Genomic DNA, 13,431 nt, shown 5'->3' on the forward strand with positions numbered 1-13,431 from the left:
AAGATAAATTAAACACATTGTAGAAACTGGGTGTGCCGCCATCAAAAAGGAAGCAGCTTCACATCCTGCTAGGAGAAGAGTTTTCAGATTTATTATATGGGAAAATATAAACTAGTACATGCTGTCTGAATGTTTTTTACATTTATTTATTTATGCATGTGCATGACATGGCATATATATGGAGGTCAGAGGACATCTTGTAGGAGTCCATTCCCTCTCTCCTTCTACCACATGGGGTCCAGTCTAGGTTCTTGGGCTAGGCAGCAAGCATCCTTACCTACTGAGCCACCTTGACAGCCAGACGGTTTTTTTTTAAGACTAACAAAATAAAGGATAAATAAATGCATAAAGTTTTATATTTTAAAGGAAGGTCTCTAGAAGAATATATAAAATCTGTACTGCAAGTGCACTAATGCCTCAATAGTTCATTGAAAGGCCCCCGGAGACTGTCCTACTAAAGGAAACAGGTTGGATTAGCTGAGCAAGAAGAAACATAAAATGACTTAGGTACAGATGATGTGGGAAACTTCTTCATAATTCCCATGTTTTGTTTTTTTTTAAAAGTCTGATTCTGTATCAAAATAAAATTCTTTTTTGGATACAAAAGTTTCAGAAGCACTGCCCTTTGACATATTATCCAGGATTAGAATTAATATTTTGGGCTCAAAATTGATACAAAGGAGAATAGAAAAGAAGATGAACTTCAAGGCAAGGATGACTTTTAGTGTCAAAATCTTCCCAGCTCCCAGGCTAAATTTGTCCTTCAAAGCAGCATTGTCTTGGTGTGAATGAATGGTATCTCAACAGACACGTCCATCCCAACAACGTCTCTGATGCTCCCTACGGCAACTGGCAAAAAGCAAGAGTCAGTACGGTTCTCTCATTTGAGGAACACATGGGACCCTGGGCAGCTGCTGCCTATCATCATGCAGGACACCTGGGTGTGAACTCAAGGCTGTAGGCAAGGACAGAGACTGTCCTATGTAGAGTGAATCCATGGTTCCGGTCATCAGAGACACTCAATTCAATGACACTGAGTTTAAAAAAATCAATTTAGTGTGGTAACAGATTTGACAAAGTTTCCTGTTCTCTTCCCCACTGACCTTCTGTGCAGTCCTGCGTTAGTGGGAATTTCTCCAGCAGCCTGTCCTTCAAACAGAACCAAAGGCAGCATTTTAAAGAAAGACAGTCTCTGGGACTTCTTGACCCTCACAAGACTCAGCACTCAGTCTCTACAAAGAAGGAGACAGAAATCTAGCCATCCTGTACCAGGGAAATGCCTGCTCCAGCACAAACAGGGCCACGTCCGTAGTAGCAGGTGGTAGTGGGAAGAGGCTCCAATTGAAAGCTGGGGTGGACATTGTGCAGGTCTGATCTGTATGGTCCTGTAACTACTTACAGCAATTTTTCTCTTAAGACAGTCAGCAAAGCAGAGGTGGCTGGCCCTCTCAGGGGTACCTGTTGCCTGTTGCTCCTGGGAGATGTCCCAAGGTAAAAAATTATGTCCTTACTGTAGCTCCTTGGAGAAGTAGTTCACCCAAGAGGGTATTTTTGATGAGTTCATTTTTTCTTGGCAAGCCTGCTTTCCAGCAACAATGATCACATGACCTCACTCCAATGCTATCCACAGAAATCGACCCCCTCCCTCACAGAGGCCAGGACAGACAGGTTGCAGAAGCCAACAGTAATGACTCAAACAGCATTCAACTACTGGAAACTCAGGCAAGATGCTTCAGCCAGAGCTCAAGGTCAAGAATCAGGGTAGTGGTGGGAGAGCCAGCCCGGTAGGCTTTCCCCTGGAATGCTACATTACAGCAACAGGTACTGTGGGCTGTGCTTCTTCAGCACAGCACATCTGGATAGACAGAAGGAACATCAGCTTCCACAGAGCCACACCTTCAAGCTGGAGTCAGTCTGTGTTGTCTACCCTCCACTCACTGAATCCCTGTGCAAGGTTTCTGCTCACACCTGTCAAACAAGCTCACCGTAGGCACCGCCATCCCAGAACCACTGCTATTCATCCAGGAGCTCTGGAGAGCAGGCTTCCCACAGGTAGCTCTACCCACCCATTAAGCAAAGCCAGCCTTGACTTTTTTCCTTAAAAAAAAAAAAAAAAAGCACAATACTGTCCCCACCTAAGGAGGAAAGGTAACCAGAACGCCAGCAGGACTCTGTGGAATCCTCCAGTACTACCCTTGCCCTGAAAACTGTCACTTCCCTCTCCAACTCTCTCCTCCCAGCCGTGCCCACCTGTCCATCTGTCCATCTCCCTGTCCCCAGCAGAACATGTGGGGCTGGAGGTGTACTCACTTGGCTCTTGTTTGCCCTGGTCTGTCGCCAGTTAATCCACTTGAACATTGTGGCTTGTTTTCAGATTTGCTTTCGCCTTCCACCAAAATGCTAACAATGAAATAGAATTTCCCTTGGTGCGAACTCGGCGCCACTACAGCGGGGTTGAGTTGGCTCTGGAAGCTCGCTCCTCCCAGGCAGTTCCAAGATAGGGATCAGCCTTGCTGCATCCCAGCACTCACTGCCCAGTGCTCAGAGCCAGGCAGGAATCTTCTTGGGAGGCTGAAAGACTCTGGGGCAGAATCACATGCCCACCAAGGCCACAATGTGAGTCATTGGTACTTGGTATTGAAGAGTCTGTGATAGGCATTGCTACTCCCACGGACTAGAGCACCACACTGCAACTTACTCAGGTGGCTGGGGATTCCCTGGCCTATGGGGGGAAGCAGCTCAAGAAGGGGGCCGCAGTGGTACTTGTTTTCTGCAGATCAATGAGCTGAACGATGAAGGTCACCACTAAAGTAGCATTTTAAATCTGATTTAACTTGGGTTTGAATACCAGGGACTGTCATTAACTGGCTTTGTGACTCTGAATAAGTCACTTGGTTATTTTTCAACAGCAGAGAATGTTGATTGATGATTGAATTGAAGGTTTCATGATTTCTGGGGCCTCTCTAAATTTGCTTCTTTCTTTTTCTTCCTTTTTGGTTTTTCAGGACAAGGTTTTATTATGTAGCCCTGGCTGTCTTGGAACTCATTCTGTAGACCAGGCTGGCCTCAAACTCAGAGATCTGCTTGCCTCTGTCTCCTGGGTGCTAGGATTGAAGACCTGCGCCACTACCCCCAGGCTCTCTTCTGATTCCAAATTTCAGGCTCACCCTGAATGAGACAAGGCCTCGAGTCACGCCTGCAGCCTTTACACACAGCTCTAGGCCTCGGTCAATCACCTCTCTACTTTCCCCAGTCCTGCAATGAGGACACCCATGCCATGCCGCCGACTAGAACACAGACAGTGCAGCCGAAGGTTCCGACCCCAGCAGAGCACCTCCAAGGCTTCCAGTTACCTGCCTGGCCTCAACGAAGTCCTCACCAGCCCCTGCCTTTCATGACACTCACCTTTCAGGTGATTGGCAGTTTTGATGATGGGTTTCTCCGGGGGGGGGGGGGTGGGGGAGGATTAAACCATGGAATGCTAGGGAGACCTATTAATTAAAATAATGTCAGGAGGAGAGGTTTTTCCCATTGTCCCCAGTCAGTGAAGTACATGTCCTGTCATCTTTTGGACTTTGCAGGGACTAGAACCATTCACCTGGGCAAGGAACTTCTTACATAGAGAGCCTGTGACAGAGTCCTCACACTCTGCTAAGGGGCTCTGAAAAGCCACACTGATGCTGTGACAAACATTGCTGAGAGGAGGGAGCTGCACTTTCAGGAGGTGACAGAGCACCCAGAGATGGGGCTTCAGGTGTCCTGAAGGTCCTGGACCCCTCCGCCATCTCCCTTCCTCCAGCTGCCCAAGTGCCACAGAAAAGAGCAACAATAACAACAAGAAAAACTGCCAGGGGAAAAATATGAGTTCCAATTCTAGCTGTGGACTTTACTATAAGACGACATTAAATAACACAAAACCAATAAATAAAAAACCTAAACCACATTTGGGGCTTGAAGTCATAAAGTGCAAGTGGTATTATCTTATAAGGAAGGACTAAGATATCAAGGAAAATATCAGAATCCTTTTAGTTGAGGTTTATACTGCGATTATAATCTAATGTGCTGAGGCCTGGGGGTGCTGGCACCTGAGAATCAAGACTACATTGCTTTCATAGTTCAGGTTCCGATACATCCACCCCCAGCCTTGGCAGGCAGAGGTACAATTGCCTACTCTTTCCAGGTATCTCTTTTGAGGGTTGGAAGTGTTTTGTTATGGAATGGGAGACAGCATCACCCACTCTGTCTAGGGATATTTTATGAGTCTTCAGGCCCACTGAGTAATGGGAGAGCTATAGTCATTCCTCCCAGGGTTGCCTGGGACTCTAGAAGCCCTTATGGGTTAGTGGACGGCAGGTGGTGCACATAGCTGACCAGGATATCTATTACGGCCACATGTCTCAAACCCAACTTGGGTAGTCCTCTTGATGTCTCTGAGGAATTTCTCAAGTAAAACACATTACGTGGGATTAGTCTCACACTGCTCAGTCTCCATCCTGGCTTTCTCTTAAGAGATAATAGCCTGTGGCCTCTTCAAACTTCAGGGAGTATGCTGCTTATTTTCTTGCCTTGAGTATCTGGAATGGAGACCTTCCCTGGGCCCTGGGGTCCTTGAGTCTCTCACACATTTCAGACATGATCTCATCTGGTCCTTCAGAACTTTGGGAAAAACAGTCACTGTTCTCTCTGACAGAGTTGTGACATAATGTGACCACCCTAAGTCATAAGCAAGTCAGTATGGAGTCCAGGCCTGATCTTAGGACCCATCCCCTTGCTACCAAATCACATGCTTCCTATAGTAGATGCTACAGAACCCTACCTAGATCTCTTTTCTTGCCCACACAGCCATAGCTCTTGTGTCTACTGGCTTCTCAAAGCTCACATCTGACACAAAAGACCAAAGCCCTTGCTCCAGGCAGTGCACAGTTGGTGATTCCTGCCTGGAGCTTCAGGAGGGATCAGACTGAACTGAATACCATGCGAACCACATGTATACCTGCCTTGTATACCTTCAGTAGATAACATGCATGGGAATCTCAGTTAAGACCCCACATGTGAGGGTTGGACTTAGGATGTATTATTCTTTGAGAAGCTCTTTCTCCATCTGTATACTGCAAGACTATTGTTTTTCCATTCATGAACTATGTAATTGAAGAGATTCCCCCTTCTCCTAAGTGATATGTCCCTTTTCAATGCAGAATAAGTGTTACATCTAATAAATAAGATGTGATGTCCTGTGATGCTCTCATCAGGACATGGAGATGCTATGCTTTCTCTTTCTGGATTTTTTCCTTTTCTACACTCAAGAATGAAAACTGGAGAAAGCCTCACCCATTGCTGTACTCCCAGCATCAAGGACAGCACCTGGCATAGACTAGGCAGGCTTCATAACTGTGCATGAATGAAGACAGTGGGAATATGTCAGTATTGGGGCTAGGCCCCATCTATGCCGACACAGGGGCTAGGTCTCCACTGATGCATGAATGCAGGGGTTGCATCCTTCTCAAGACATCAACCCAAGGGCTATGTCCTTACCAAGGTACCAATGTGGGGAAAACATCTTCCTCAACTCAGGAACTAGGTCCTTGTACAGATATCAACTTAAAGCCATGGTTCTCTCCCTGATTTTCATCTTGTTCCTCATGTCCTGATATGTGTTCCCAGTGTGTGACTTCTAATGAACTCCATGGGAGTCTATCCTCAAAAGGAAAAGGCTTCTGTGATTAGGTTGCTTTGTCATAGGTATCATGTTACAGCTGCTATCAAAGTAACAGGACATTTTGGGACTCTTTTGACATTTTCCTTAGTTGGGCCCTTGCTACAGCTGACTCAAGCCTTCCTTCCCAATCATTAAAATAAACCTGGTTATAACCCACCATGTTGAATTGATAATGCAGAGTTAACACCATTGAGTCAGCTCCCCAAACCTCCATTCTTCTCCATATATCTCCCCATTGCCTGTATCACACCAGCATCTTTGGTCTACCCTGTATCTTGGCTCACACCAGCTCATTACTTAATTTCCATATTCAAATCCCACACCAATTGTGAGATGTTTTAGAAGTGTTCTTTTCCTTATTATTCTTATAGAGAACAGCACCCACAGTTCAATTTCGTTCCAATTTCCCTCTCTTCAGCTAGTGTGGACATGTCCAGAGGCTAAGAGTGCTTTTTTGCATAGAGAGTATCTCCCCAAGGATGGGTCTGTGATGCTTAATTCAATAAATTTTTATTGGCTACATCCACCATGTCTGCCCTCAATGCATGCACTAGGCTCATCATAGTGTAGATGTCTGTGTTTCTACCATCAGCTAGAAATCATCTGACAGGCATCCATCATATTAAAGAAGATGCTTCCTCACTGACACCTCACCCCTGTCTTCCTTGACTAGAACTCTGTAGGTCTAGATAATCGTTGCATGGTAGCAAAGCCCCAGAACTCAAAGTGAAGGACTTGAGGGTAGGATGTCCTGCTCCGAGTAGCACTAGCATATTCCTAGACAGAACAGGTTTGGCCCTCTGTGGGATGAAACACGCACCTCCATGTGCCCTGAAGAAATAACACTTTTGTGTAATGTAGGCCTGTGGAAAACCTAATTATTCAGATCCATTTGAGGATCAAAGAAAAACAAGTCTGGGAGAGTTATTAGTGGGATTTATCTACTGAGGCGATCAGCTCGGCTTTGCAAGGGTTTAGTACAGAATTACGAATAATGAACTGTGTTCTCACTAAGGGAGAGGCTTACAGCTCCTCTGGCACATGGAAAAGAGGCAGAATTTCCATCTCTTAAGACCTTAAAAAGGAGCTAGATGAGGGGTTTCCATGTGGCTGGGGAGGAAGGAGGCTACATACGGGCCTTTCTTCAATCTTACTAAAAAGCAAGAACAAGGAGGAAGGAACCAAAGGTTTTTTTCTGGGAGATGTAGCTAACATATTGAATAGCGTTCTTTATATTCAGAACATGCTAGAACAAAGGGTTAGGCTTAGACTAGAGAACTGAGTGAACACAAAGTTGTCCTATACTCAGATTACTAAGTCACCTGCCTAACTAAGTCTGCCCGTGAACAAGCCTTGGAGATGTTATGAGTAACACTGGATACTCTACTAGATACCATGACCACCTTAGGGGAAATTCTGAATGCAGTAACCCTAGGGCATGTGTTCACAGTCAGGTCCCATGTGTAAGCTGCCTACCCTTCCAAACACCCTGTTTTATATAGATTTTACACACTGAAGGAAGTCCAGAGAAAGGTAGCCAAGAAATGGAATAATCTGGGAACATATTAATATGATCAACAGCTGGAGAAACTGAAAACTTCTACTATAACCTTCAAAGACTAGAAAAATGATGTGTGTCTCTAAATACCTACAGCCCAAGGATCTCTTCCATTGTTCAAAAGTAGCAAACTTTGATCATTCAATGTCAGACAGAAGTAGATCACAATCCACTAATAATAAACCAACCCATGAGTCAACAACGCGTACACCTGAAGAGTCTCGAGGTTACTAACATGGAAAGGGCCACTCTGTTTACAGACAGATAAACTGAAGAAGTCACCTCCTCACTTTAGGACCAACACAGGTAAGAAGCTGCTGTCAGTCGCTGAAAATCATGAAGCCAGAGTCTGGAACTCGGCTCGAGAACTCAAAAAGTTCCTTCCAGTCTGCTGAAGTATTGCGTTCATACCATACTACTGAAAGGTCGTTTGTATCAAATGTCAGCCAGCCACCAAGTAGACGTATACCACTTGTTCTTCCCAATGACTTGGCAAGATAGAATCATTCCCCTAGTTACTAGATGGGGAAACTGGGAAAACTAAGGTGTGATAACCTGGCCAAGGGGACAGAGTAATGTTGGAGCTGGGATTCGTCCAGCCAAGTTCAAATGCTTTCTGTCATCCTACAATATGCAAGCAGGGAGGGCGGTACCTCTGCCCTAAGGGGCCTCCCCAGGGCCCTACAGCCAGCCAGTAGTGTCAACACAAGTCATTCCTTTGCATCTGAGGAAGAAGAAAGTCTACTGTTGGGACAACTGATTTCTGTGAGGTGTCTCTCCCCTGACCTCTCCTTAAAGCCACCCTCATTTTCTTTTCTGTTGACTATGATCAGTTTACCTGAGTCTGTCCAGAGTCTTTTATCTGGTTACCTGGAAACCAGGCTTCTCTGGTCTCCTGGGAGAGGTGGAAGGAATTGGACCTATGAATTCAAGATATCAGTGAAGGATTTCACTGCTGGAGGGAGAAGCAGGTCCCAGGGTCACAGGGCTGCCTTGTCCTCACTGCTGGGTTGGGAGCAGGGTGAGAACATTCGAAAGGATAGTGCATAGTCATCAGCAGGCTGTTACTATTTTCCTTTGAAAGCAAGTGGTTTTCCCAGGCTTCATACATGGAACAGAATTGATTATCTCACCTTTTGCCTGTCTTCTAGGGCCAGAGAAGGTGGCTGATGCTCCCAAGAAGCAAGTAGTCCAACTTACTAAGCTTTCTGTTCAGACCTCCAATGGTTATTTAATATCTTAAAAATATATGCTTGGGTTTTTTTTTTTGTTTGTTTTTTGTATACTTGGATGCTTTTGGAAAACTGTTTTTAGTGGCCTCTTAATCCTCAATTCCATGAGACCTAACAGTATGTACCTTTATTCATTGATTTCACAAATAACTCCTGAGCCTTGACATACGCTGCATGCCAGGAGTATAGCAGTGGAACAGACAGACACAGCCCATGTCCTCATGGGGGACCAATGGCCAGGCTATAGAGACAACAGGAAAACAAGAAATTGCACGGATGGGATTCACACTCGACAGACAGTGCACGTCTCTCCACAGTAACCAGCACATAGTGTGGCACATGGCAGGTGCTCTGACAGGAATATGTGTCTGGTCTGTGTGTAGCATGTGTAGAAAGAACACCCTGCTGGGTTCACTCAGCACCGAGAGTGCAATGCTCTGGCTTCTAGAGCGAGAGGAAAGCATGACACTGATTAGGTCTGAGCCCTAATCCCTGCTTTAACACTGACCACTGAAATGTCTTTTGGTGAGTCACTCGGAGGACCCTCTGTTTTACTTAGAGAAAAGTGTAAGAACTAGCATCCTTCATTCATAATAAAAGGCCTGCCGTGAAGGGTGTAGTCTAGCCTCATCTACCGTGCCAGCAAGAAAACAAATAGACAAAGGACCACCCCGCACAGGGGTTTCTGTCTGTGTCAGGATCCTGGGAGATGGGTTAGCAGCTGCGAGGGCTGAGTCCTCCAGCAACCAAGCTAGAAGTCTATGTCTGAACAAGGGCAATATCACACTTGACTTACTAACCAGGGGCTGCTTAAAAAAAAGAACGCTTTTATTCATAGGATGCTCTAGTTATATGGTCAGACAACAGGCCATAGTTTCCTTTGTGTTTTTATAAGTAGAAAAAAAACCTCAAATGTTCCATTTATTCTGTTAGTGGAAGGGCTTTAAAACATGGCGGCAGCAGCCAGGTGGAATCAACCTTGACTGTCCTTGAGCACTCTAATAAAGTGGGGTTAGGGTGAGGTGGTGCCATTATCTCAGCAGGTTTAGGGCACAGTCCCCACACTTAGATCTCAGTGCCTATTATTTTTTTTCCCAGTAAGGAAAAAAAACTGACAGATGCAGAAAAATACCCGTAACTTAGACAATTAAAATGGAAATGTGGACATAGCCTATTGCTTGAGGCTGAAGGGCAGCCTGCAGGACCGGGTCTGGAGGAACTAGGGCCAAGTAGTGTTTGGAAAAGTCTGACTTCATCAGGAACTTTACGAATATGCAGCAGTAGGTTACTCCGGACTGTGGGGGAGTGACTGTGAGTGGGCTGGGCCCCCACTCTCTGCTACAGAATCCAACAATTGCTTTCTGTGGGCAGCCTAAGCAAATACATGGGGACAGTCTCTTTCCTGCATTCTCCTCAGAGGTCCTCATGGTGCTTGTCGCTCCAAGGTGTGGGAGACAAGTGATCTTCTTAGATGACGGCTTTGTCCTTCATATAACACTTGCTGGTCCCTCTGCCTCTAATCTCTCAAAAACTAAGCCCCAAGTGCATGGTCAGGGAAGGGTATCATTGACCCACTAGAGTCCTTTTGGGTCAAAGGCTCCTGCTGAGTAGTGTCCATGTGGCTATTTCCCAAACCTTTGGTCGAATTCTGAAATACGCCCCAGTCAAATCAGTGTAAATATGAGCCAGTCACAGCTACTGGTGTCTCAGGACACTATTTCAACCTCAGCCTCTCTGAGGTACATTCTCCGGAGGCAGAGCAGTCCAGCAGCCCAGTGGGGCGTTTCAGAGGGATCAGACACCTCGCCTCGCTCACTGTTTACCTTTTCACACTGTACGACTCTCCCAATCCAGCCCTGCCCTTCCGCCTTTGGTGGCATGATACAGTTGGCTCCTGCTGTTTGGCTCCAGAGTGGAAGGAATCTTGAGCACAGTTCTCCAGGGCTGGCTAATCCAACCCCAAGTTTGGGTAGAGGGAAGGAAGGCTGGGACTCTGTCTTACCTTGTCACTGTCCACCGTGTTCTGAGAGGTCCTGGAGGCGATGGATATGGTGTCTGGCTGGCTGCTCCCATCTCCCTGGCTGTCACCATCCTCTACTCCATCCCTGCAGGAAGAAGAGAGAAAAGACACAGGGGGGGGGGTGGGGGGAGCCACTGTGGGTTTAGAGCACACAAGGCTTTCCCAGCTGGGGTGGCAAAGTGGTGCCCGACATTCCTAGCAGGGATTGTCTAACATTATCCTGTTAGTGGGTACAGCCGATGTGATTTCAGTGAAAGCTCCTTCGTTTAAGCACACCATCACTACACTATGGAGCACAGCACCGTACATGCCTTCTGTCCCTTCCAGCCCATGGAGCACTAAAAACGACAAAAAGTAGGACTGAGTCTAATCCAGGCAGTAGGGAGATAGTTCTAAGAACCTGGGCTTCTAGCCAGCTACCAGGCTCCTTTTCAGTAGCCACAGAGTTCAAGGTTCTGCATGTTAAAACTAGGTTGAGGGTTGGTTTGCTGCTGGTGCAGGGGGAAAAAAAAACAATGGATAAGATACTCTATTTTTTTTTTTCTTTTTTCTTTTTCTAAGATGCTGTCTTACCATGCTGTTCACACCAGCCTCGAGTTCTTGGGTCTAAGCAAGCCTCGTGCCTCAGCCTCCCAAGCAGAGACTACAGGCATGTGTCATGAAACTTAAGCTGGCTTTTTCATTTCTTTACTTGTATTTCTTCTGCTGGAGAAAATGGGTTGGGTCATTTCCTCCAGGGAAGATTATCTTTGGCAAAGTCCAGATGGATGCTGAGTGGAGCGGGCCTTCACTGTCCCCTTTTTGGCAGATTTTTCTGATTTCATACTTATTTGTGATGATTTCTCATCAACACAGAAGGGGAAGGCTCTTTCTCCAAGGCTGGGAACAGCATTGTCCAGAGCAGCATTGAGCCAGCTCTGCTCCTTGATGTTATTATAGCACTTGGACCCCTTCCTGGGTCCCAGCTGCCCAGCTTTGACACCACAGTGCTCTTTAGCACTCTGCCTTAGGATGGCTGTGTCCTGACTCTGTGCTGAACCAAGAGTCAAGCTGTAGAGGGAACAACTGCCCGGGCATTGCTGACTAGTCTGTGTTCGGGAAAACTTGGGAGATGTGGGCTGAGGGTAAAGGAATTAGCAGAGGAACCCACAACCATTCCCATGGACACTTTCACAAACGTCACCCCCACTCCATGTTGCTTGCAGAGGGGTAAAAGCCTTGAGAGATGAGGGAAACTGGATGCTGGAGAACCCTATCCCATGGGCAGAGTGTCATACATAATGACTCCATCTCACAGAGTCTGAACAACCATGATCTGACCATGAACTTACATCTGTGAGTGTAAATGGATGTGTGTGTGCATGAGGGTGCCCATGTGTGTACATATGTGTGCATATGGCATCTTTGTGAGAAAAAGCAGTTTCTCCCATGTAGAACATTTCTAAGTTGACTGCTTTCTTACCACCACTTGTGGGCTTGGAAAATGCCAACTTATTTTAATAACATAAGCCACACATTCGTAGGAAGGCAAAATCTGCTGTGAAAAGAAATCATGTGACGCATTTCAAAACCCAAAATAAAAAGCTTTCATATCATCTGTTGTTTTGGACAGTCTGGGCCACCTCTCCCCTCCCCCATTTGGAGATGGTTGGGATCTGCCTGTACTTTCTGCTTCCTGCTGTTTGGACCTATTATGGACCTTTCTGGTCCATTCCAGATGAAGCCAGTTCTTGGGGGCTAAAAGGGCCGATCCAGGAGTGTGGGTGGCATCCCTCAAGCCAATGTTCTTCTCTATAAACTCTGCTGCTATGTCCAGGAAGCCAAGCTAATGGAAATACAGACTTCCTGGCTGTTCTCTGCAGAGTCTGTGAGGTTTCTCTCCATTCCAGGAAGACTAAGAGAAGACGAAGGAGAGAGAGAGAAGGCGGGGGACATTTCTAAGACATGTCCTTCATGTGTTCTAGAAACTCTCCAACTCTATTTCAGATGTCAGAGCGACCCTCATCAGCCTCAACCAAATTTCCTTCTCACAAGGTCCCGGACAATCCATTCTTGATATTTTCCTTCCTATATTCCTTGTTGAGGCAGGACCTCCTGGAAGCAGGGTCTATCTCCAGGGCTAACATAAGCCTGGGGGCCAGACATAAGCACATAAAATTAAGACGGGCTCTTTTTCAATAGAGTCCTATCGGTCCCTGCAGCCCTGGGGAAGTGATCTGATCCTGGCCATCACTTTGGAGGTGTCTCTGTTTCAGTCAGACTCTTCTTTGGGGCACCGCCTCTCTCAGTACTAGCCTTCCAACACCCTGACTCTGTGACGGGTCACCATCTTGCTGATCCTGGTTGACACCAAATGGTCAACTAAGTCCTCTGACTTGTGCCATTTGTGAGCTGGGGAGGAGTGGGAAGCATGCCACCCCAGTGACCCACAGTGACCACTACTTTCAGGACCTCACTATGCTGTGTATATATATTTTCCTCAAGATATATGGGAGATTTTTATATGCTTTTCTCTAAACGTCCTTCAGCAAAGTCGTTGGAAGTGATCAGGCCACATGGCGACTTGAGGAAGAGATACCTCAGAAGCCATGCACTGGCTCAGAGGAAGCTAGGGTTCAGAAGGGCCCAGAGACATTCAAGCAACTGGTCCTCTGCCGCCCAAAGTCATTGACCATTCAGGAGGAATGACGGAAGCTGCAGCCTACCCCAGTGCCAAACAAACTCCTCCACCATCCAACCAGTGTGGAGGTCTTCCCACTCAAGGGACTCTCCTTCCTGAAGCCTTCCCCGTCTCCTCAGAGAGCCATCCCTGTCCCCTGTCTGACCGTGTTTACTCTCTCCAGAGGCCACTGCTCCTTTGTCACCACTCCATGTGCAAGACATGGTTGTTGGAAGGTTCTTGGGG

At 46.5% G+C, this 13,431-nt stretch overlaps 1 protein-coding gene across 21 annotated transcripts in view; it reads right to left on the bottom strand.

Annotated features, from left to right (window-relative positions):
• Kalrn (kalirin RhoGEF kinase) overlaps window positions 1–13,431 on the bottom strand; it is a 599,822-nt gene that overhangs the window by 181,885 nt on the left and 404,506 nt on the right. For all 21 annotated transcript variants that reach the window (XM_036203323.1, XM_036203328.1, XM_036203326.1 and 18 more), the window contains exon 33: window positions 10,509–10,611. In XM_036203323.1, the coding sequence (XP_036059216.1) occupies window positions 10,509–10,611 (103 nt within the window). The remainder of the gene's footprint in view (window positions 1–10,508; window positions 10,612–13,431) is intronic.

Source organism: Onychomys torridus, chromosome 12 (genome assembly GCF_903995425.1).
Source record: "Onychomys torridus chromosome 12, mOncTor1.1, whole genome shotgun sequence".
NCBI classification, from domain to species: domain Eukaryota; kingdom Metazoa; phylum Chordata; class Mammalia; order Rodentia; family Cricetidae; genus Onychomys; species Onychomys torridus.